The sequence below is a fragment of the Hydra viridissima genome, unplaced genomic scaffold (genome assembly GCF_058129835.1).
Source record: "Hydra viridissima isolate aposymbiotic clone 2 unplaced genomic scaffold, HvirCarnegie_v1 scaffold_1, whole genome shotgun sequence".
In the NCBI taxonomy this organism is placed as follows: Eukaryota; Metazoa; Cnidaria; class Hydrozoa; order Anthoathecata; family Hydridae; genus Hydra; species Hydra viridissima.
This window is the reverse complement of record NW_028324300.1, coordinates 9,984,491-10,008,042: the sequence shown is the minus strand read 5'-3', so window position 1 is coordinate 10,008,042 and position 23,552 is coordinate 9,984,491. Positions and strand designations below refer to the sequence as shown.

The following is a 23,552-nucleotide window of genomic DNA, read 5'->3' as shown; positions in this document are numbered from 1 at the left end:
TTAATTGCATAATTTTTTTAAAAGCATATATATAATATTTATTACATTATATTTTTTACATATTAAAGCATATTGTTATCAAAATTTATCAATAATATTTATTTGCATTGAAAGGTTATTGTTTAGTTAAGAAAAACTAAAATATTTAGATTAAAAAAATTTTTTTTATAAAAACCTTATGAAACCTAATTTTTAGTTGTATGACAAACACTTAGTTAAACTGTTGTTTTGAGATCATGGACTCAGGAGAGAGACCAGATCTTTCAATATTCAAACAATATGCAAAAGATCAGTTGACATATCATCTACTCTCTGTAAGTTCATTTCTATATCATTATGCAAGAACTCTTTGTTGAGATAAAATTCAATTTTTAACCATATTAGTATTCATGAACTAATAATAATGGTAATGTTAAAAAATCAGAATTGTTTTAGATGGAAGGTAAAAAAGATCTTATACTTGATGAAGAGTTAATGAAACCCCTTGATCAAATAAGTGGTGGTGTTGCATATTTAAGGGTTAGTTATTTCTATCTTTTGTCTGTGTACATGGCTTTTTTCCAAATTTTAATTGGGTGGTCAAAGCAGAAACAGTTTATTCATCTTATTATTTATGTCAATATGATGGTATCAGAGTAATAAAAGAGATGGTATAAAAGTTATAAAACTTTACACATAATTAGTGTTAAGATAAATTCTAATTGTCTGATTTACTTTGACTTTGTTCTGGACAGCAACAAGGAGTGGAAAAGATTTATAAACTTCATGATGGCGGAGGTGATAGTGGTGAATATCAGTAAGTGTTTCATTGCAAAAGCATTTAAATATTTTAATTAGATTTTTTTAAGTAACTGGTGGTAATATGTAGGCTAAATCATTTTTTATATCTACTTTTAATATTCCCTAAAGGAGAATGTTTATAGTGCGACCTTACCCTGATCATATAAAGTTGATTGCAGGTCAGTTTAATCTGCTATTTGTCTCACATAACATATAGGTAGATTGTCATTGTAACTGTATTAATAACAGTTGTAGCAGATTGTTTGAACAGGTTTTACTAGAATATTATAAAAGTTGCTTTTATACTTTAATTTGTAAAGAAAGTGTGAAGAATGACAAGAAGAAGAATATCTCACGAGCATATTATGTTGTATTGACCCCAAAAAGGGTATTATTTTTACTTATTAACATTTACCTTCTTTAGAGTTTAAATAAAACTTTCTCTTAAGTTGTGTAAATTAAACAATATAAATTAAAAAGTATATAGTTTAAGTTAACTATTGAGTAGAATAAAAAGTTTGTTTGTTTAAAAACTTTGTCATTTTATTCAATTTTTTAGCTTACTATTTGTGATAAAATATTGGAAGAAGAGGGGGTATTTGGTGGTATGTTATTCAGTGTCAATTATTGTTTTATTCAAGTTTTAAGAGGATGTTTTACGTTCATGTGATATGTTTTAAATGTATAGAGCTTTAGGGTGTGCAAAAGTTTTTCTGTAAAACTCTGGGATACTGAAGTTATAAAAGAAGTTTTCTATAACTCCAGGATACTGAAGTTTTATAGAAAAACTTGTGTATATTCTTTTCACAAAATTTTAGCTCAATGAACAATTTTTAGTTCTTCAAATTGATTTTTTTAAAATTGTTTTAGACTACCTTTAATTTGCAACATGCAGGTATTTTCAACAAAAACCATCTAAACTTCTTTTTCATTTATTGAATAGTTTTGAACATTTTCTTAAATAAATACAGCTGCTAGCTAATATAATGCATAAATTTTGATATAAAAGATGTTGCATTTGATGCAAAAAAGTATTTAACCAATTGTCAATTCCTGATTTCCCACTAATGTTCTAATACCAATTTGATGGTGTGTTGATGGGAGATTAACTATTGTTGGAATTGACAGTTGAAATGTAATTTCTATATATTTTTTTTTGGAGTATAAGCTTTTTATTTTAGGTAAAATATATATAAAAATGAAAAGAAAGATTGAAGAAAAAAGTTTGAAGAATAAAAGCTCAACATAAAATTACATCAAAATTAGAAAAATGAAACCAAAATTGTTAGAATAAAAACTACAACCAATTCAAACCTGTTCAACCTGTTCAAATCTGTTCAAACCTGTTCAACCTGTTAGAATACAAGCTACGACCTATTCAACCTGTTCAAACTGCAACCAACAATTTCCAAACCTCAGTAGTCAACTAAGAAAGATGGCAGTCAAAAATCAACAACTGGTTATGTAGCGAAGTATATCAGAAAATTTCTGGCATAACTTCTTTTAATGATTGTAGATTAAAGTTGGTTTTATTTCCTGCATGATAATGACCCCAAGCACACTGTACAATGTGGGAAGCAACATTTGTCTGAAAATATTAAGAAGTTTTTGATATGCCCTCACAATGATCAGATCTTAATTTGAATTTAAAATTTATTAACAAATAAGTTTGCAAACTGGTTAAGCTCAAGTCAAACATGGAAAGCGAGTGATAAATAAATCCTAAATAAAGTAACCTAATAATAAGTCAACTTTATAACATTTAAAGAAATGAAAAAAAAAGTCTGACCAAATATTACAAATATGAGCATTTTTTTACTTTTCATGTTAAATCAAACAAAATTAACGACAGAATACTTTTTTTGTGTTGAATTTGCACATCATAGATATTACAATTATAAAAGTAATAATTTATGAAGTGTAATTTTTAGCAACTAGTTGTATTTAAAAGAAAATTTTCAGGATTTGATAAATAAGTTTAAACAAAAATTTTTGCAGTTTTTATTACTAAAAAAAATGAAAAAAGCTTAACAGTTGTCCATATTATTTTTTTAATGACTGCATACATAAAGTTGCATCAAAACTATTATTGTAGTTGTTTTTCTTAGATGTATCAATAAATGAATATCCACTTGATGTCATTTTGTTGGACACTGATATTATGTCGCTTGAGTTGCCAGTCTTCTACACTCATTTATTCTTAGTAATAATTTTTATTATCATGTTTTTTATACATTTTTTGTTTCTTTTTGCACTTAAAGATATAATTTTGTACTTTGTAAATGATTGTTAAACTTTAATTAGTGCCACTTTTTTTCTTAATACCATCTTCTTAAATCTTAAAGAAAATCTGTAAAAATATTAGAATCAGGATACAACCTGGTTGTACATCATGGCACGTGCTTTACAAATCATAGAAGGAACTTTTGGAAAAATTCCTAAAGGTTTTTGCATTGGTAGAAGGTCCAAGGTAGGAAGTAAGAAATTTAAACATTGATATCTTTTTTATTATATGATTGCATCCAGGGGGGTAAAGTGTGCATTTTGTCTGCCATTTTTCTTTCTGCTATTACATCACTGCTGGATAAAATACAATTCATTGTATGTTTGTAGAGATTTTTTAATTTCTTGGGAAGCAGTTTGATATATTTTATGTTAATGTAATATATGTATTTTTTAAATTTATTTTAAACTAATTCAAATTATAACAATATTAATTAGATGAAACATTTAATTATGTTTATATTAATTGAGCTTAAAAAACACAAATATTCACTAATTTCTATTTTGACCAACTCTTTTAATAGCTTTATAATTGACCCTAAGATGACCTTAACTTGACCTTTAAAAGAACATCTATTAGCTATAAAACAATTATTAAAAACATTTTAAAATTATTTTTAAATACTATATAACATTAGATAATTTGATAGAATTTCATTTTCTAAATAATTAACTAATATCATGTTTTATATTGGTATTATACTTTATCATCATATAGTATAATTTATTAGTACGAAGTTACTATTACAAGTGCAGTACTTATTATATAACACTTAATTCATAAATTAAGTGTTATATAATCCAATTTATAAACTTAATTTATTAACAATTAACAAATGATATTAACTTAAGCTCTAAAATGTGAAGGAACCAGTGTGCTGTAGCTATATGTCTGTCTCCCAAAGGTAATGGTATTTCATATCAGATTTCTAAAGCCAGAACCTGTTAGAAAAAGATGGGTTCAAGCATCACATCACAAATTTGAAATTGAATTTAATTAGGAATACTTTTGCTCAAATCACTTTCTTCCTTCAGATTTTGAATGAGATTTAATGAATTATTTATTGGGCGAAGAAGTTAAAAAAGCTTTAAATGAAGATGCAGTTTCTAACCAAAACTTAATACCAAGTTTAAGCCGAGAAATGATTCATGTTCTATTAGTCACACATGCTGTTAATAGATCTAGTAAAAAGAAATGATCTAGGAAAGATATGGTAGGAACCATGCTGGATGATATTAATCTATATGGTCGTTCATCTAAGAAGATATGTTTGTGTGATAAAGGTAATATTCCATGATGAGATTTAGATATACCACTATTGTTGGCACTTGTATTTTTGATCATAAGAAAATGAAGAATCTTAATAATAATCTGGTTTAACCAATTCAAATTTAGATGATGAAAAAAGTTAAAGATGTTATTAATTTAGAGTTTACCAATGAAGGAACAGAATAATTTAATGGTTACTTGGCTTCAAAACTACATCAAGACTTTACAGAACTTGGTTGTTATGCAAAAGATTCTACAAGACCGTCTAAATGACTTTCGTGTCTTTCTTATTGAGGACTAATCAATCCTTTAGACAAATTTCTGAGTTTGGTTTAGCGGTTTGAGAAGACATTTGATCCATTCATGGAAATTATATTTCTCATTAAAAAAATATAATAAAAGACTTGTGTAATAAGTTAAAAGATGAATTCCCATCTTTAAATTCAAAAGTATTAATGAAGTATTACACACTTGAGACCTTTTATGTGAATAAAAAGTATCAATATTCAAAATAAAGCAAAAAAAGAATTAAATAACAAAAGAAATGAAAAATATGTGATATAATTGTAATTAGTCTATCTATTTCAAAATTAATTTACATGTTTTACATAAGATTATTTAATTTTTGTAGTTCTTACTTATTTTTACTTGTTTCATTATTTTGAAATACCAGGATATATTTTATATTGTAGTTTCTTTTGTATGATTGTACCTTAAGATTTTTTTTTTTTTTTTTTTTGCACGATTGCATCTTAAGATTTTGTTTTGTTGTATGATTGTTTCTTAAAATCTTTTTATGTGTGAGATGTTTTCACTTTCTAAATGCTCTATGCAAAATAACTTTTATTTTCTAAAGATGTTTGTTTTATCTGGTCATTTTTGTTTTCCTGTACTTTTATGTAGTTAGTTCAGATCATTTATCTATAATTTGTCACTCTTTTTATATAGCAGATATCTTCAGATATCTTTGAATTAACGTTATTGATTTCAATTTTTCATTTCTTTTAGATTCTCTTTGATTTGTTTCAAACTTTATCATCAGATGTCCCAATACAAACTAATCCGAGTGAAATTGGTTCTTTTATTATTGTTGATCGTGGTAAAAAAAAAAACTAACTCTTTTAATAAATGAAGTTCTTGAACTCTTTGAAAATTTGAAGTTTGAAAACTGTTTCTTGATAATAGATGTAGATTAATAGTTTCTTGGTAATAGATGTAGATTATGTAACCATGATGTGTTCACAGCTGACATATGAAGGTTTAGTAGCTGAAACATTTGCTATTAAAACTGGTGAGTTTTTTTTTATGCTGGCTATTGATCAATTTTATTTGGAGACTAGAACAATTTTATGTTGCAATTTTTTAGAAAACATTCTAAATGTGCTTCTTTAATGTATATCAGAGTTTGAAATAACCTTGGTCACCAATCAAATACTACCAAATATTGAGATAGTATCTTAACAATTCAAAATATCTTTAACATTATAATAGCAATATTAGAATAGTATCTTAATATTGGATGGTGTTTGTTAATCAGACCTTGTTCTGGGGCTTGATGGTTTTTTTATATGAATTTTATATCATTTTATATAGATTTTTTTCTTTCTAATTTTTTAAGGTATTGTTGAATTTGGCAAAGAAGTAACTGGTTCTGACAAAAAAGTATCAATGATACTCAAGTCTTCAGATCAAGTAAAGGAATTCTTTTTTGAAATTAAGGCCTGTTTTTTTAGTTTTTAAAAACTTGTTGCAAACATACATTCAAGTTTGTGGCCAGCATTTTAGTAATTTTTCTATTGTTATCTTTTTACAGGTTTTTGCTGAAATTCGTGGGATGCATATTACCAATGTTGTTCCGTTATTAAGTCAGAGAGCAAAACAACTACAATGTGGTTTTGAGGTGATTATGATAAAATTCATGCCTTTTAATAGAAAAAAAGTATTTATTGGCTGTATATAAAGTAATTTGAAAAGCTACATATTTAAAAAAATAACGCTGTATTTAAATTGTTATAGAAACGTAACCAATTAGACTCAGTAAAAGAGTTTAAGCAATTTGTTTCAGAGGATTTGGGAATGTTAAAACAGCAGCAGAAATCATTAGCACTGCGTGAGTTTTTGTTACTAGTTTCAAGTTGATTTTACAGTTTTTGATCATATAGATTTTTAATTTATATAATCAAGAATTGTAAAATCAAGTGATTAACAAGTTACAATTTTTGATTTCAAAAAGAAAAAAGGCTTGTTTTTAGACCAAAAAAAAAAATGAAGCAAACTTTAAAATGGAACTTTTTAACAAGATAAAATAAAAATTCCCTTTATGCTACTCCCCACTAAACACTTTTATTTTAAGGTTGTTTCCATGTATTCTTGTACTTTTCATAAATTGTAAGGAATTTTTATAAATGTAAAGCTGTTTTTAATAAGTCATCAATTTTTTATTCTAATAATACATGTTAATGGAATCATTATTTTCTGCAGATACTTCATTGTTTAGACATTGGCGCATGTGAAAGAATAATGCAAACAAAGCAAGAAGAATTTTTTGAAGACTGTCTTCATATAGAGCAATGTAGAAACCATTGTAATATTATTTTAAATTTCTTGTTATCTGTTGCAATAGTTTGTATATTTCTATATTGTATTTTTAGGTGTCCTTGATGATTTGGAATCAAAAGACTGCATAAATTATATTGAGAACTGTATAAATAGGCAGGTACCCAAGTTTTTATAAAAAAAAACTTTATTCTTATATTACATTTACATGTTTTTATCAAATAAAATGTGAAATGGTATGATCATTACAAGTTATAATCCCATGAGACCTTATTTATCCTACATGCAAGCATGTAAGATAAACTGCCTATTACTGGCCATTACCAAATAATGACCCTTTTCTCAAAGTTTTTTTTTATAATGGTGTAGTTGAGTAACACACACTATAATTTCAGTATAAGTCTTTAAGAGAAAGTTTGTTTTGCAACACTTTAGCCTTTGAATTAGTTTTTGATGAAGGTTTATTTTGCAACACTTTAGCCTTTGAATTAGCTTTTGATGAAAGTTTATTTTGCAACACTTAAGCCTTTGAAATAGTTTTTGATGAAAGTTTATTTTGCAACACTTTAGCCTTTGAATTAGTTTTTGATGAAAGTTTGAATAATAGTTGATTTTCCTACTAAAACCCGGTGAATGATATACAATCAGTTTTTATTACTTATTAGTTATCTCATTACTTCATGTAATATTTAATTTGTGCTAAGAATGTTTTTGAATTTACTTATAGGCCTTTTGTAATGAGCAATGCAGTAGCACCATTTAGTGGTTAGGTATATGTACTAAATAGTGGCAGTTTTTTTTTTTTATTGAATTAAAAATATCAATACTTTTTATTAATAATAACACTATTTATTAAAAATAGAAAAAGTATTGTTTTTATTCAAAAAAATAACAGTTTATTAAAAATAACACTATATTAAAAATAACTGCACTATATATTAAAAATAGTGGCCGTGGCTACTAAATGGAAAATGGCCATCAAATGGTGCCTCCATGATTTATAGTTTCAACTGGGTATAAATTTATTGTTCCTTTATGTATCAAACCTTACTCATTTTTGACTAAAAAGTCAAATGGACTGGTTATACCAGTATTAACTTTACATTTAGAAATGATTAAGAAAATTTTCAAGCCACTAATTGGTCAATTTATCCTATAAGTGGTAGCCATTGTATTTATTACTATCACTATTTTTGTATGGCAACCCCATTTTTGTATGGCCCATTTTCAATAAATGTAATCAGTTTAAAAAGGTTTCTTATTTAAAAAAAAAAAAAAACTATTTTTTCTAGAGTGAAGAACTGAATTGTTTGCGATTGCTATGTTTACTTTCTCTTTGTAAAGGAGGTATTCCCTAAGTTTTTGTTCTTTTATAATTTTTAAAAGTTCATAAAAGTTTCTTCATACTTTGTTCTTCTTTCTAATTTTTCAAAATAAATAACAAATAATAGTGTAAGCAAGTTAGAAAATATTTTATGTAAAATTTTGTAGTAACAATTAGTTTAAAAAGTTATAAAGCAAAAACAAACAAACAAAAAAAAAAATGCTTTTGATTTTTAGGGCTAGTTACTAATTTGTACAAATCACTGAAACTACAGTTTTTACAGGTTTGTAATATATTATGTTAAGATTTACTTATAATTTTTGTTACAAATTCCGTGAGAAGACATATGAGAGTTTTAAAGCTCTTAAATCTCTCCCAAAAAGTTTTTCCATTGATTTAAATTCTCTTATTACAAGACGTACTTTAAAAGAAAAAAAACACAAAAACGGTACTCTCTCTGTCTAAAAATACTGTCTCGATTTCATAAAAGACTCGGAAAAAAGTTTTAGGAAAGAAGGAGTAATATTTAAAAATATTACTTAGCTTAAACTGATACTATGCAGACTATAATCAGTTAAAGTCATTAATTAATCTTGCTGTTTTATTATCTAGTAGTTTTTTTTTTTTTTGTAATTTTTACAAATAGAGTTATGGATACAAGCATATTGTAACAATGAAAAATCTCAAAGATGTTGGTTTATTTACTGAGAATACAGATGTAAGTATTTTCATGGTTTTTTGTAAACATTTAATAGTTTTAGAGCTTTTTGTTATGTAATTTTTTATGAATTGAAAATTTTATTATCATTTAATCTTTGTTTTTTTTAACAGTAGTTTTATAAAAATTATCTTTCTTTCATTCCCGTTGTGATTTTTTTAAAAAAATTCCATCGGAAACTCCTATCAAAGGAAGTTAATCATAATAATTGCATGATTTTATATGTTTAATGCTTTGGTTTCCATCCCAAGAGAAGAAATGTATATCCAAAGCTCAAACGAAAATTTAATTTGGTAATAGATTTTTAAATAATGATAGTTTTTGATTAAATTTGAAAGAATTACTTCTATTTTTTATTTAATTTTAATGAATTTTTCAAAAAAATGAGTTCAAACGTTCATCAATAAGACTTTTTATTGATTTCCTGTTCATATTATAATCGGTTGTTTACAGATACCCAAAGATCCAGATACAGTCAGTAGGTCATCTATAATCAAAGATCTCTCATATGTTTTTGGTGGCGCTTATACTCCATTCATACCCAAACTGGTTGAACAGGTATTAATTATTCATTTCCGTGGTGGTTATCTGGTTGGTCGAAATTGAGATAAAGCGTAAAGATGTAAATTAAGTTGATTACCATATGCAAGTATATGCTATTAAGCATATATGCTTGCATATCGTAGTTGTAATTTTATAAACATCTATTACACATGTATATAATAAGTAAATTAAAAGTTAACTCATTAACTTTACCGATTTTTTTGAGGTATTGCACCGATTTTAGTAAACAACAGGTGGCAGGTTGGTTGTCATGAATTATAAAACTGACCAAAAGTTTGGTCTTACCTCAAGTTTTCGTATCTATTTGCATATAAAACTAACCAATGGCTATTGTTTTTTTTTTGCCCCCGATTTTCTTCTTTAGGGATATTTGAAAGAATATGTGTCCATGAATAAGCCAGAGGCCATACTTCAACTAAAAGCCAATATTCAACAATAAATTGTAGCGATAATGCAAGATATCTTGCGTAAAATCATGTAATATGTCTTAGAAAGAGCACGGCTCAGCGAAGTTGCAAATGGCACCACTTGCATGATGTTATTTTTCGCGTTTAAATCTAACAAGTTCCCCACTAATTTATTGAAATTAAAAAAAAAAAAAATTTATTTGTCCTAAAATAATGCGTCACCCTGTATATATTGAAAAAATTGTGCAACATGACAAGCTTTTTTCAGTAGCATATTTTTTTTTTGTTTTATTCTTCCAGCTTTATATTTTTTTTATTATTTTCATTATTTCAACTTTATAAATTCTGTTAAAATTTGAGCAAAAATAGACGAGACATAAAAAAATGTCCCGAGATTGAATAAAAACTATACGAAGTTTTAAAATTTTTGAATCTTCGTGATTCCAATTTATTACCTACGGTAAAATGGTTTCTCAGTAAAGAAGAGGGCTGCGTTATGAATTTTAAAACAAGACAAAAGCTGCTTCATAATAAAATGATGTTAATCAAGTGGTTTTTGCAATTGAAACTTCAACTACTGTGATGAAATTTCCGCTTTTAGGTGCCTTCTTCATTCCAAATTTTTCTTGAAAATCCTTTTTTCTTAGATAATGGTAAATGGCTTTTCTCAACAGCTTGAAGAATCTCTGCGATCGTTTCAAATAAGTACATATGAATACAAGCAAGATGTTTCTGCCAAAGGTTAATTTCTGTAACTTTTTTTATTCTGTTACGAGTAACTGTAATTTGGTTTAAAATTTAGTTTTTACGTTTTTAAGATTGCCGCAATTTTGTTATCACCAAATGATTTTTTCCCATAGAAGTTGCTAGTGTAGCCAAGACGCCATTGCAAGTATTAAAAACGGTGTTGGTCGTGTTTATGGGAGATTGCACGCATACTGAAGTAAACGCATTGCGTTTTATTGGCAAACAGCTAGGTATATATTATTGATTATTTTGTTTTTTTTCTAGTATAACAGTTCATGTATAAAAATACTTGTTATTACCACACTATTTCTAGGCTACAAAATTATAATCCTAACTGGATCAATTGTCACGGGTAAAGATTTCTTGAAAAAGCTAGTCGTGACGTGAGGTATCAAGATTGTGGTGTTCTTCGAAGGATATTTTTTAAAACACTTTTCTGGATTTTTATATTCTTGCCAAACCTTTCTTTTACTACTTGTAATCCAGTTCTATTTTTGCTGACGTGATTTGAACTATTGATTAAACTTAATGATGAATCAATTCATAGATCATAATCTAAGCGCATATTTTCTTCATTTTTTCAAGTATGACCACTTTATTTAGATATAAACACGAATAAACTTTTAATTTTTTTTTTACTGGAGTTTGTATCTTAGTTTCACGTTTTTTATACCTCAGCTTTGCATTCATTTTTCAAAAATCTTTTTAAAAAAGCAAACAAAATAAAATTATACTTAGAGAATTTTAAATGGAATTGTTTTCTGGATTGAGGAAATTTGATTTAAAGATTTTTTTTAAAGATTCAGTACACTATGATCCATTGTTCATTAATAAATTTAATAACGTTAGATATTGTTTATCTTTTGTTATATCACGGTTAGCGTGGATCTCGATAATGCCAACCTAGCTGACCCAAGAACGCCACTTATAAGGGGTGATAGCGTACGTAACATTGCCGAACAGCTTTGCATTAGCAGCATCCCTGCCACATTGTTGAAGAGACACGAGGCTAGATTTGATTGAGCCCAGTGTTCGCAAATTTCCAGATTCGGCAAAACACTTTGATTTGACGTCACACCATGTGCAAGGCTGCATACTTGAATGGGTTTGAAGACCACAAATCATATTTCCAACTTTCATGTCACAAGCCAAAATTAGTTTAAGCCCATTTGCTTTAATTAGGGATCAGATTTGTTAAATATTGGAGTGAGTTTCTGGCAAATCTTCTAATATTGCAACAAGAATTTTTTCTCTTGACTCCAGTGTCTTTACCAGTCCTTTGAGTGAGAGGCTGTTTTTGTAGCGGTGAGCTGGTTTCATCCCTAAACGCAGTATCGACAATGCTTAGACAAAACTTGAGAAAACTTTTGCCATCATCAATTCCGAGCTAAACAAAGAAGCCACCAGAAATTTTGCGATACTGAATAACATAATTCACAAAACTTGATAAATCATTGCAATGAGTAACAACCCGAACTATACCAGAATCTCCTTTTCCATTGGTAATTTTTAAGCCACTGCAGGTGAAGAAATTACTTAAGTGCTGACCTGCTCTTAGGAAATTCTTGTAAATTTTTGGCTCTACCATCATGCTGCTTGATGTCTGCTACATAGTTTTGACCAGTTCTTTTAATCAGTTGTTTGGCATGCCCGCATTTAATTGCACATTTACAATATTGGAGCGCTTGATGGTGACAGGGCACTACTTCGACCTGAAACCAAATAATGCATATTTTATGTAGTTCCACACTATCGGTAACGTTTTGAGGTACAAAGAGCAAAAAACTAACAAAGTTTAAACTAAAACTGCCATAAATCTGTAACCCATTAACCAATCCGACCGAAATTTTATCCAAAGTTTGGTGTGCTTGTGGGCAACATTTACACCAAATTTTATCAAATTATATTGAGTGGTTCTCATTCTACGGGTGTTTTTATTAGCGCACTATGAAGTCAAAATTTCACTCAATTTGAACATTCAAATGAAGTTATTTTCCGTGGACAAAATGAAATGATTTCAAAATTTGCATCACATCAAGGTACCCCTTGATGTGTACGCTATCATCCCATATATTTGGCGTTCATGGGTCAGCTAGGTTGGCATTATCGAGATCCACGCTAACCGTGATTTACAATGTTAAAATCGAATAATTAAAGCTAAAATCGAAAAAAAATATTTCGTTTTAGTTTAGTTTGAGTTAAATGGAGAATTAGCCTGGTTGAACTTAAAAACGTCACTCTTAGCCTTTCGATAAGAAATGCCCGGGTCCTGATAGGAAACGAACGAGACTCAAACAGAACGAGTATCGGACACCGATCAAAGCTAAAAATAATTTTGTAGGACTCCGATTACCCGAACGGGTATTACCCAATAACGCCCATAAGATCGGGTAATTGAAACTTTTCATACCCAACTCAACTCAATCTTTCGGCTAATTTATCGGTAGCAGGAAGTTATTGATCCTATCGGTTCCCGAACCCGATTATCCGTTAAAAAAATGATTCCCGAACGGTTCTATCGGGTATTCTATGAAAAAGGTCCATTTTGTTAAAAAATAATTGATATTTCTAAAAAAATTACCAAAGTGGAATATAACAGTAATAATCAAAATAATTACATTTTCCCTTACCCTTTTGCCAGTTAAACAAAATTTAATATATTTGCTCATGCCATTCACACAATCCGGTTGATAAAATCACTGTATATCACCCTTTTATTTGAAATGCACCATTCTGATTAGTTTTTACGAAAAATCCAAGGTAAGCAAAAACCAACAAAAGTGGTTGTAAAGCATCATTGTTTGTTTTTAGAATTGTTTTCTTTTCCGTTTCTTAAAATGATGTTAGAAAGGCTGTAATTTTAACATTTTGAAAATAAAACCGGGCGTGCGTAAAAAAGCAAAACATTTCGAAAATACTTGCTAGCCAGTCAAATGCTCAGTCATTACAAGGTCTAGGCGATGTTGATACTGAAAACAAAAAAGGAAGTGAACGTGAAAAAGAAAATTCAACACTAACTTCAGATCCAGACGACCTGCCTTCCTATGAAAACAAAGCCGAAAAATCAGATAATACATTGCCAATTAGTTTAATCTCTTTGTTTAGTGTCTGTAAATTTTACACAGGGTGCTTATTGCCTTCAAGTATCGTTTAAAGTTGAAAAAAATCCAGACAAGTTGTCTACCTAGTTGTCAACTACTTGGACCCTTGTTAAAAATGTGAGAACAAAATCACTTAAAAATATTATTTGTCAAAAAAATTGCAATGCAACTGGCTTTTTGCTACTTTTGTGAGAGTTCCCAATCCACCGTTAGATGTGCTAATTGTCAAAAGATACATCTAAAGTTACTCATATAAATAAGTGCTACAAATGATCTGAAGTGATGTAATTAGTTGTGAATAATTAAAAGAAATGCGAGTAATTGGGAATAGTTGCAAATAATTCCTAAAATGCAAATAGTTGTAAATATTAGGACACAAACTCAGTATAAACTGGTTAAAGTATCAATAAGTCTGATTATCTGCCTTAAAGTAAATTTTCGGTGACAAAAGGAAACGTCTATCTAATTCTTTCCAAGGCTGCCTCTGCTCTCTTGAGAATTTCTGCAAGTTCAGCATCCTCAGAGCATTTAACACTTTATTTTAACACTGCCAGCCTGACCGTCACGAAGGGATGAGATCGCATCCTCTGAAGGCTGAAAAACTGCTCTTCATTAAGCGCAACTACTCTCAGTTTGAGAAAAAAATTTTTGAGCTCAAATTCTGCTCAGAAACTAAAAACTCTTCATCAATTCTAAATGAGGAGCTGGATGATGGCATCGAGGAAGCCTCTTTTGATGCAATTAAAGTTATGGACATGTATGACATTGAAGAAGATAAAGAGTTTGTCAAAAATGACTTTTTAAACTTTGGTTCAGATTTCTTTCAATTTATTTCATGCCAAGAAACTATGAAACAAACAGTACATCTCCAAATTTTAAATGTTAATTTTGTAATGAGTGTTAGGTAAAAAATAAAAGGTGAAAAGGTTATATTTCCCAGTGTTTTAATTTTATGATGACTAAGGTAACGAATGTTTTAAGAAAGTTAATTTTTGGTACCAAAACTGCAATTATTTTCATATCATTTAACCTGTTTCATTTACTCATGTTGTTTAATTAACTGTGGACTCTAATTAAGTACTTCATTAACTCTCAGCTTGATAAGTTTAATTTAATATCTTTTTGAAATTTAAGTTTATACATTTCACAGGCTCTTCGAAAGATGCTAAAATTATCGTAAGCAATAACTCGTAGCAAATTTTAGTGACTTTTAGCGAATTTCGCAATTTTTATAAATCTTTTACTAAGTTTTGGAACCCGAACGGTGATAAAGTTAAAAACCGAACGAGTTCGGGTTTTCGAGTATAAAAAAATTCAGCACTCGAACGGTTAACCGATAGTTTATCGGCTCGGTTCATTAGCTGTCGGTGCCGAAAAGGTGTCATTAGGTGTCGGACCCGAAAATTTTTTTGAAATTACTCGTTTAGCGGCCGAACGGGACCCGATGACATTCCCTACTTTCGACTACTACTTTTTACTGTTTTTATCAAGTAATGAATTTGGCTTAAGGTATCAAAAAAAGCGGGGTTTTTTTGTCGGTGTTTTGTGACTTATAAACTTAAGTTTTAAGAGCTATAACTTCAGAATGCTTTTGAAAAACTCATTTAAACAGACCATAATCTGAAACACTTTCTTTCGACATCCAACCAATTTGTTCGATATTTTGTTGTCAAAAAGATGCATTGCGTTTTATACACACGTTTTATCGTTTTTTCCAATACTACGTTTATCGGATAGAATAGCGAAATTGGCATTATATGATATCATGATTTTGTGTGCCCGACAAAATGTTTTCTGTTGTACAAAAATTCTTCTTTTAACATAGAAAATATTGTATGTTAACAACGAAAATTTAGCAAGAGCTAAATTTGTCTTGATATAATATATGTTATTACGTAATTTTAAATAAAAGATACATTTAATCCAATCGACATAATCCTTTGTTAAAGTGTTTAATTTCATCGATCTAGTTATCTCGCGCTTATTTAAAACGTCAATGTTTTTTTTTCTCAGTGTTCTTTACTGTTGTTGTTGATGGTGCTCTTTGGTACATCGATCGACAAGAGATCATCACAAGATCTGCTTTTTAAGTATCTTTTCTTACTATTTTTCTTTAGCTTTGGACCATGAAAAGTGCTGGATCCAAATATTTCATCGTAATAACTATCTTTAAGAATAACTCTCTTAAAGAAATGGGGGTTTTTTGGAAAACATAAACAATTAGTTTGTGGCTTGGTCTCTAAGAACGGAAGAAAAAAATTTTAATTTGTTTTGGTGTTGAATAAAAGTGCAAACTTAAATAAAAACAAAAAACTACCTTGATCAAGGGGTTTAGAGGTAGGTGGTGGTTTTTCAATAAAGTGAGTATCTGTATCCTTTGGTATATTGTCCTTAGACTTTTCTTTATTTGGCGATCGGCTGTTTAATGACTGATTTGATTGAACCAAAGGGTCTTTGCAATTGAGTTCTGGGATCGTATTTCGTGAGAATTGTAAACTGGAAAAATAACATTTATTTATTTGTCTGAATAAAAATTACTATACAGATTTAAATGAACATATTTTAGTTTGCTGCAACATTTTGACTGAAGCAATAATAAAATATTAGTTAATTTCAAATTTCCCATCATGAAAACTTGTTAAAAAAATATTCTTAAGAATTAATGTATCTGTTGCTATTACACTTCACTGATGCATTTATAGTGCTCATTAAAATCATTAAAATGAAATCTATTTTTTCTTTCATTATATTAAGTTCAAGTATAATTGAAACTAAATATAATAATTATTTTTTTGTTTTCTCCCCACTAACTAATTTCCTTTTAATCAATTCATTAGCTAAAATCTTATTTATTTTCTAAACAATTAACCCTCAAATGCATCTTGTAAAATACAAATAAAATTTGGTGGGCATTTAGAATTAAATATTTAAAATATGGATTTTTTGATTGCAAATCGATAAAGATGGGGTTTTTTACACTAGGGAAGTAACAACTAACGCACTCAACTAATATTTTACTAAACTATTTTGGTTGTCAAACGTTTTTTGTTTTTTTTTTCGATTTTTGTCAGAAATTTTTGCTAATTTCTTGATGTTTATAATTTTTTTTTTCCATAAAAAAAATATTTGTTTTGATTAAAAAGATCCATATTATTTCTCAGTTATATAATCGCGTGTGTGATTAAAAATTGTTTTATTTTTATGTGATGATTTTTTAAATATTATAGTTTTAAGATTTGTAATTTAAAAGAATACAGTTAACATGAAGAACTTCGCGTCAATATGAAACGTGAGATGAATTTTTTGCAGAAAAAATTGGAATGTCACTTGGAGACTTTATATGATAGTGAGGATGAACTGGAAAGTGACGGCGATGATAATAATAATGATTTTCCTTAATTCAGACTTGAAGATCTTTCTGAAGTAAGCAACGGTTTTGAGGATTGAGCAATCCTAGATGAAGATCCACCAATAGTGAAAGATAAATCTATAAATTTTCTAGCACCAATATAAAGATCAACAAAAAGTAAGCCCCTTAAACTGATTTGAAAGAAATCTGCGTTTTACAAGAAAAGAAGTTGTAACAAAGCATTTCATACCATTTAAATATACTGTAAACGCATGTTGCATTAAATTTAATACAAACAGTTAAATATGAAAAATATATTTTTCCGCTTAACATATATGATATATATATATATATATATATATATATATATATATATATATATATATATATATATATATATATATATATATATATATATATATATATATATATATATATATATATATATATATATGTATGTATTTGACTATTTTTTTTATTATAATACCACTTTAAGTATTAAAGAATAATGCATTTAAGACCTAAAGTAATTATTTTCTTAAAATCAGTTTTAATTCTTGTAGGTCAATCAACGTTGCTTGAATTTTCGTATCATTAAACTTTTTTTTTTCTATTTCTAATGTCCAACTAATAACTTAGTAATATCATTACTTCAAAAAAGTATTTCAATTATTAATACGGGCATTATATTTTTAAATATCACAATTTTCAAAGACTTTTTTCATATCACTTAAAACATTTTGTGGTAAATTATCAAATATTAAAAGATTCACAGTGATTTACACGAGTTAATCCATTTTTATTAATACGTAGCGAGCAAAAATAGCCTGGACACTCCAAAAATGCAATTTGGAGCACTAAATAGCATTTTTGGAGTGTCTAGACTTTTGTATTGGGCTGCACATTTATTAATGAAATATAGGTGGAGCTTAAGTTTGAAGTTAAAAGCATCTGGAGTTTTAGATACAAAAAAGTGATACAATTCGTTTATACAGCATTATTTTCTTTTAGATCAAAATGGCGCTTTCAACTATTAGATGAGCTCGGTTTAAGCAATTCTTTGATCAAATGATGACAAGTAATCAATACAATCAACCTATTGTTGACGTTAGAGTGCACAATTACAGAGATATTTCAAACAAATCACTCTATTTGAACAAGCACACTTAGCCAGCCAATAAAGTAAAATAATCAGGAAAAGCGTTCAATTGATAAGAGTAGTAGTGCTGAAAATGATATAAAAGAAATGCTTGATTTTGTCAGATACTCTGAAGAGAAAATGGATGACTTTCTTCTGAATCTGAAAATTACGGATAACTTAGTTTCCTTCAAGATACCATCTTAAAGCTAAGAAATTTAGACAAGAGAGAGATTGGAAGAGATTATTTTGCTTATAAAATGCCAAAAAGTAAGGTTACAAAGCTAAAAACCATTTTTGACCATCAAGATGGCAATTCTAAAAGAGAAGTAGCTCTTAAATTCAGTATTTTGCAATCACATGTGAAAAAATTACTTAGAACCAAGTCTGCTATCAAATGGTATAAAAAACAAAATTCCGAACCGAGATAACAAAATGGTGCAAAGAATTCGAACATGTTGCAGTGTACCAAAATTTTAGGGACTTTGAATGGATCATTGATGATGAATCGTATTTCACTTTAGATCACAGTTCGATTAATAAAAACGCGAATTTACTAAAGTAAAATTTTTTTGACTCCATCAAATGTTAAATAGAGTCAAAAAGAAAAATTTCTAGAAAAATTACCAAAGGTACTTTTAACCTAGAAAAATTACCAAAGGTACCTTTAACCTAGAAAAATTACCAAAGGTACCTTTAACCTAGAAAAATTACCAAAGGTACCTATAAATCTAGAAAAATTACCAAAGGTACTTCTAAATTTCGAGAATCTGTCAACACTATCAAACAATTTACATACTTGGAGCTTTGTATTCTAAAGAAAATTATCCCGTTTATAGAAGAGCATCATTATAATGACAAGTTTGTGTTCTGACCAGATTTTGCATCTTCTCATTATGCAAAAAGCATATTGGACTATCAAAAGACTGAAAAAATTAAAATTGTACCAAAAAGGATTATCCGTCAAATTTACCAGAATGCAGACCAATTGAAATTTTTTTGTTCAATGCTGAAAAGACTCGTGTACAAGAATAATAGGAAAGCAAAAATACTCCAATAACTAAAAGAAAGAGTTAAGCATTGTTTGAACAAAGTTGACCCCATGTCATCCAAGAAACGGTAGGACGCAAGAGTTTATTTGACCGTGTCAGACGAAACTGAGTGATAGAATCAGATTTTAACCCGTTAATAATACTTCAAACCATTACATATTTTATATTTTTGTTAAAATACTTTTATTTTATGCGTCGCTGTAAAAATGATAATTACAATGTATATTGTTTACTCAATATGCTTATGATTTATGATGCTCAACATGTTGATTACTTAAATTAAAACACCAACAATAGACACAAGTGAGATACTTACGGCTCAGGTGGTGACATAATGGTCTTTGGTAGCTCCTAAAAATATATATATATATATCATGGATGTTCGTCTCACCAACTGTAGAGCAAATAATAAATTTTTTGAAATGATTTTTTGCTAATATAGGTACTTTGATTTCCTATTGGTGCTTGGATTGTTTATTTGTGCCTTGATTTCCTATCGACTTGATTAAAATGTTCATCAAAAAGAACTTACTTTCGGCGGACAGCAACTTTTTAATGTTTCCAACCAAGTGTCATGGGTTGGCTTATCATTTGTACACAGATGCCATAAACGCTCATCTGTGTGTATATCTATTGCATATTCAAACCCATGTAAACTACCCAAATGAGCAGTGACACTAGCGTTTTTTAAGACTATACTACCTGAAGAAATAGAGAATTTTTATCTATAAATTTTTAGAGGAAAGACATAAGATTGTTTTTTTCATAAGTATTATGATTCCTGGTATGCAGTTATGTGATTTAGAAAAACATTTTATGGTAGTTTATCTAAACCCTACCTATACAATTTCTACTTTTTCCAACTTTTTAATATAGATATCAACTTTGATTGGGGAGGGAAAAAAATTGGCAGGGGCAACAAAGTTTGTTTTTTTCATTCAGCAGCAATACTTAATAAAAAGAGGGAAAATAAAAGTATTTTCATAAGATTTTCTGCAGCTGTACTTAATAAAATTTTTTTACTTTAGATAATTGTATTACATGCCTAATGGTTTTTCCCCGGCTTCTTGATACTCAGCTTTTTTGTAATATAAAATTTCGATTCCAAGTTTAGTATCATACAAAACTAACCAACGCTCGTGCCATCGGGCAACCTTGATATTGATTTTGTCATAAGGTGGCGATTTGACAAGATTGCCGGTCGCAATGATGCTTTGAGGATCAAGTTTTTTGTAATTTTTCTGTGAAATAATGATACCTAAACAAAGATGTGAAATTCAAACTTCAGAAAAAATATTTTTGAAGTTGGGTAAATGAAATGGATAAATCTTTATGGAACTTTATTTTTAGAATTGTTTCGTCAAATACTTTGATTTTTAAAATTTACTTTATGGAAATAAAAGTAAATTGCGTGTAACCCGCGTTTGTATGCAATTTGTTTCAGGCCAACTCAGATCTGTTTGATGAATAGGACTTAACTCATGTTCAAATTTTTCTACTTTTCTTTTTTTTTTAATTATAAAAAACGTCGAAAACCAGTTAAGATACTTAATCGGTAAATATATTGACGAATTAAGTAACTTGACAAAAATTTGTTTACAGTGAAAATACACAATAAAAAGAAATTTTATTTTAATTTTGAATTAAAAAAGAAAACTTACAATGGAAAGAAATTTTGAAAAGATTTTCTTTTTTAGACTTTTTTTTTGCTCTGGTTTTATGTTGATTAATAAATTAACGTTGATTAACTGACTATCACATTTATCCATATTTATCGGCTGTGAAATATTATTCATATTTATATGCATTATATATTCATAGTTTATCGGCTATCGAACGTTATCTATGTTAATCCAGTAACCAAATATTCAATAATTACCAATGTTTTAAAAAACAAGTGAAAATGAAAATCTAAAGTTTTTAAAAAATGCATTATCAATAGATAACCTACAAATTTTGTTCAAAAACAAAGCAGGTAGAGAGAAAAAAACCTACTTGGTGATGACAGCGTCTTAGTCACTCTCATGATAGTCATTTTTAGGAGTTTAAATTTAAATGCAGGAAACACCAAAAAATATTTGTAGTTAACAATAAAATCCTAGCGTTAGAAGCTATGTTACATGAGTTTACAACAAATACTTTTCAAAAACAGCTTTAATCTTCTCTTAATAGCCGATTTAATCATTAACATTATTGATAAAAAACTTAATCGTGCGAGATATTTGCTGGATTTACAACCTCGTCTCTAGAGCTTTTATATCTTTACTTGACAAGAGAGACTAAAAGTGTTAAAGCAAAAAGAAAACTCCGTGTAGGAGCAACCATCGAGATAGACAGAAGTTGTTCAAACATTTTGACCACTTTAAAGCTGATGTTTCCAATCAGAAACCTGACAGTAGTAAAGGGAATGCTTTTTGCTTTATACATCATATAGTTAATATGCATCCAAATATTTTCCAGTCAAAAATTTTTAATGTTGCTATATTTCTCTCTTTGCATTTTACACCCATCAAAATTTATATTTAGAAGTGGTAATAGAAAAATTTTTTGTCATATAAACCAATTGATATACTTAAATTTACATAAAAAAAACCCAATAAACTTACTTTGAAACTTTTATTATAAAAATTACTAAACAAAACATTATTATAAAATATTGAGATGAAAGAAACTGGGAACGAGATATCAGGATTATTATTGAAATCTTTAACTTCTTCTTTCATCCCAATCAGACTTATTTACTTTCAAAATCTTCAACTTTTTACTTTTCATTGAGATAAGAATGAGATTAAGAATGCTTCATAATAATAGTAGATCTGTATACCTTGTTAGATATAATGGTTGGTTTTATAAGCAATTTTTTTTTTAATAGACAATTTATTCTCCGTTTTTTACTTCTTTCCATCTTTCAACAAAATTTTTGATTTGTTTGAAATTCAGTTGGTCTGCTGTTTAGTCAGTTAATCACAATTTTTTTCGTTTGCTATTTCTATGATGCAAAAAAATCTTTGTTCTATTTTTCAGACAGGTTTCTTTTTCAGTCTTTTTATTGACATTAAACATGAAACCATATCTTAACGAAGTGGTTAACGTAAAGAGTATAAGAGTAAAAACTGAAAGGTGCGAAATGAAAAAAGTAAAAAAAAATTTCAATAACTTTTTGGGTATTAAAAAAACCTGCTCAATTCTAATCTAAAACTCTGATTTTTACGATACCAGTGGTATCGTAAGCGATACCACTGAACTATGAAGCGCTACCAATGGTACCACTTTTCTAAACAAAAGTGTTCTTTATTTAGAAAAGTGATACCAGTAGTGTACTTTGGTATTTTTGTAATACCTCACGCTTTTAAATTGAAGTTGCATTTACTTTAAAACACGTTTAAAATTATAATAAAATAAAATAATTATTAAAAAAGAGGAAATGAAAAAAAAAAACTAAATTAAAACAAACTAAAATTTTAATTCAGTTTGTTTTAGGTTTAGTTTTTGATAGAAGAGAAGAAAAAGTCTTTGTATTAGTTGTCATTTTGGACCGAAGAAACATAGTTTAGAAACATAGGTCTAAAATGATAATAGCTGACCAATTTGTAACTATTAGCAGCTGCCGACACAGTAATTTGCTTATTGCTTGTGCAGAAATCTCAAGTTTCAAATAATTAGCATTTTTTATATAATTTATGTACCTTTTAGTTCTTAACTACCCAACACCATGTGCTAGAAAGTTAATGACACTACTTCATGGTAGACAGCTGAGTTTCTTTTTAAGATAAAATTTTTTGGCAACTTGGCATCGTGATAAAAATATTTAATTTATGTATAACTGCAGCCATAGTATATAACAGTAAGTATAACAGTATAATATATAATATAAGTAAAAAAGTATTGTAGATAATTTAAATATTTCTATATTAAAAATTTATTAGATGATGCATTATAAAAAAAATTTTAAGATATTTTTGCATGGATTTATGTTTTAAACTAGGAGTGATTAACCCTAAACTTTAAGTGATTGACATTTAAAGTTTCACACTTTGAAACTTCCCAGCAAGCACACAACGTTGAAACAGCGTTAAAATAACGTTAATCGACGTCGATCAACGTTATTTCAACGTTGCTTCAACGTTGTTTGCTTGCTGTGTTTCATTTCTTTGAAAACTAAATCCATTTCTCCAAATGGATTTAGTTTTTAAAGATATGAAAGTTTTGTTTAATATTATCGTTTGCTTTTTGTAGATTCCAATCCTTTTATCGAATCAATAA

General features: G+C 28.3%; 2 protein-coding genes across 7 annotated transcripts; one reads left to right on the top strand and one right to left on the bottom strand.

Moving 5' to 3' along the window:
* The first annotated feature begins 154 nt into the window (after positions 1 to 154).
* LOC145187873 (vacuolar protein sorting-associated protein 33B-like) lies at positions 155 to 11,497 on the top strand. 6 transcript variants are annotated; one of them, XR_016447821.1, is made up of 23 exons: positions 155 to 314; positions 436 to 519; positions 735 to 796; positions 910 to 959; positions 1,101 to 1,168; positions 1,340 to 1,385; positions 2,889 to 2,983; positions 3,146 to 3,250; positions 5,342 to 5,432; positions 5,547 to 5,624; positions 5,952 to 6,025; positions 6,147 to 6,233; positions 6,350 to 6,443; positions 6,815 to 6,905; positions 6,985 to 7,045; positions 8,182 to 8,236; positions 8,450 to 8,496; positions 8,860 to 8,931; positions 9,183 to 9,224; positions 9,385 to 9,489; positions 10,550 to 10,643; positions 10,763 to 10,879; positions 10,963 to 11,497. XR_016447821.1 is itself a non-coding variant. In XM_090073613.1 (23 exons), the coding sequence occupies exons 1-23, from the start codon at positions 237 to 239 to the stop codon at positions 11,034 to 11,036; spliced, it is 1,758 nt and encodes a 585-aa protein (XP_089929739.1). In that variant the 5' UTR covers positions 155 to 236; the 3' UTR covers positions 11,037 to 11,497. The 6 variants fall into 6 exon arrangements, 3 of the variants coding, with proteins under 3 accessions (XP_089929739.1, XP_089929743.1, XP_089929748.1); XR_016447819.1 differs by having other exon boundaries at positions 6,831 to 6,905; positions 10,963 to 11,185; XM_090073613.1 differs by having other exon boundaries at positions 6,831 to 6,905; positions 6,985 to 7,049.
* A 4,043-nt stretch (positions 11,498 to 15,540) lies between these two features.
* Positions 15,541 to 21,453, bottom strand: LOC145187875 (uncharacterized). The gene is made up of 6 exons (XM_090076686.1): positions 21,285 to 21,453; positions 20,331 to 20,547; positions 19,822 to 19,987; positions 19,606 to 19,640; positions 16,068 to 16,246; positions 15,541 to 15,989 (listed from the first exon to the last, which is right to left on the bottom strand). Exons 1-6 carry the CDS (start codon positions 21,322 to 21,324, stop codon positions 15,760 to 15,762), a joined length of 867 nt encoding a protein of 288 aa, XP_089932812.1. The 5' UTR covers positions 21,325 to 21,453; the 3' UTR covers positions 15,541 to 15,759.
* Between the last annotated feature and the right edge of the window lie 2,099 nt (positions 21,454 to 23,552).

Bases quoted from the DNA above. Each gene is read 5' to 3' on its own strand.
- LOC145187875 (XM_090076686.1), bottom strand. From the start codon at position 21,324: ATGACTATCATGAGAGTGACTAAGACGCTGTCATCACCAA. The intron at 20,548-21,284 runs GTAGGTTTTTTT...ATCTTTGTTTAG, and splicing joins TAAGACGCTGTCATCACCAA to GTATCATTATTTCACAGAAA. The intron at 19,641-19,821 runs GTAAGTTCTTTT...ATATATTTTTAG, and splicing joins AAAGTTGCTGTCCGCCGAAA to GAGCTACCAAAGACCATTAT.
- LOC145187873 (XM_090073613.1), top strand. From the start codon at position 237: ATGGACTCAGGAGAGAGACCAGATCTTTCAATATTCAAACAATATGCA. The intron at 960-1,100 runs GTCAGTTTAATC...TAATTTGTAAAG, and splicing joins TCATATAAAGTTGATTGCAG to AAAGTGTGAAGAATGACAAG. The intron at 10,880-10,962 runs GTATATATTATT...CACTATTTCTAG, and splicing joins TTTTATTGGCAAACAGCTAG to GCTACAAAATTATAATCCTA.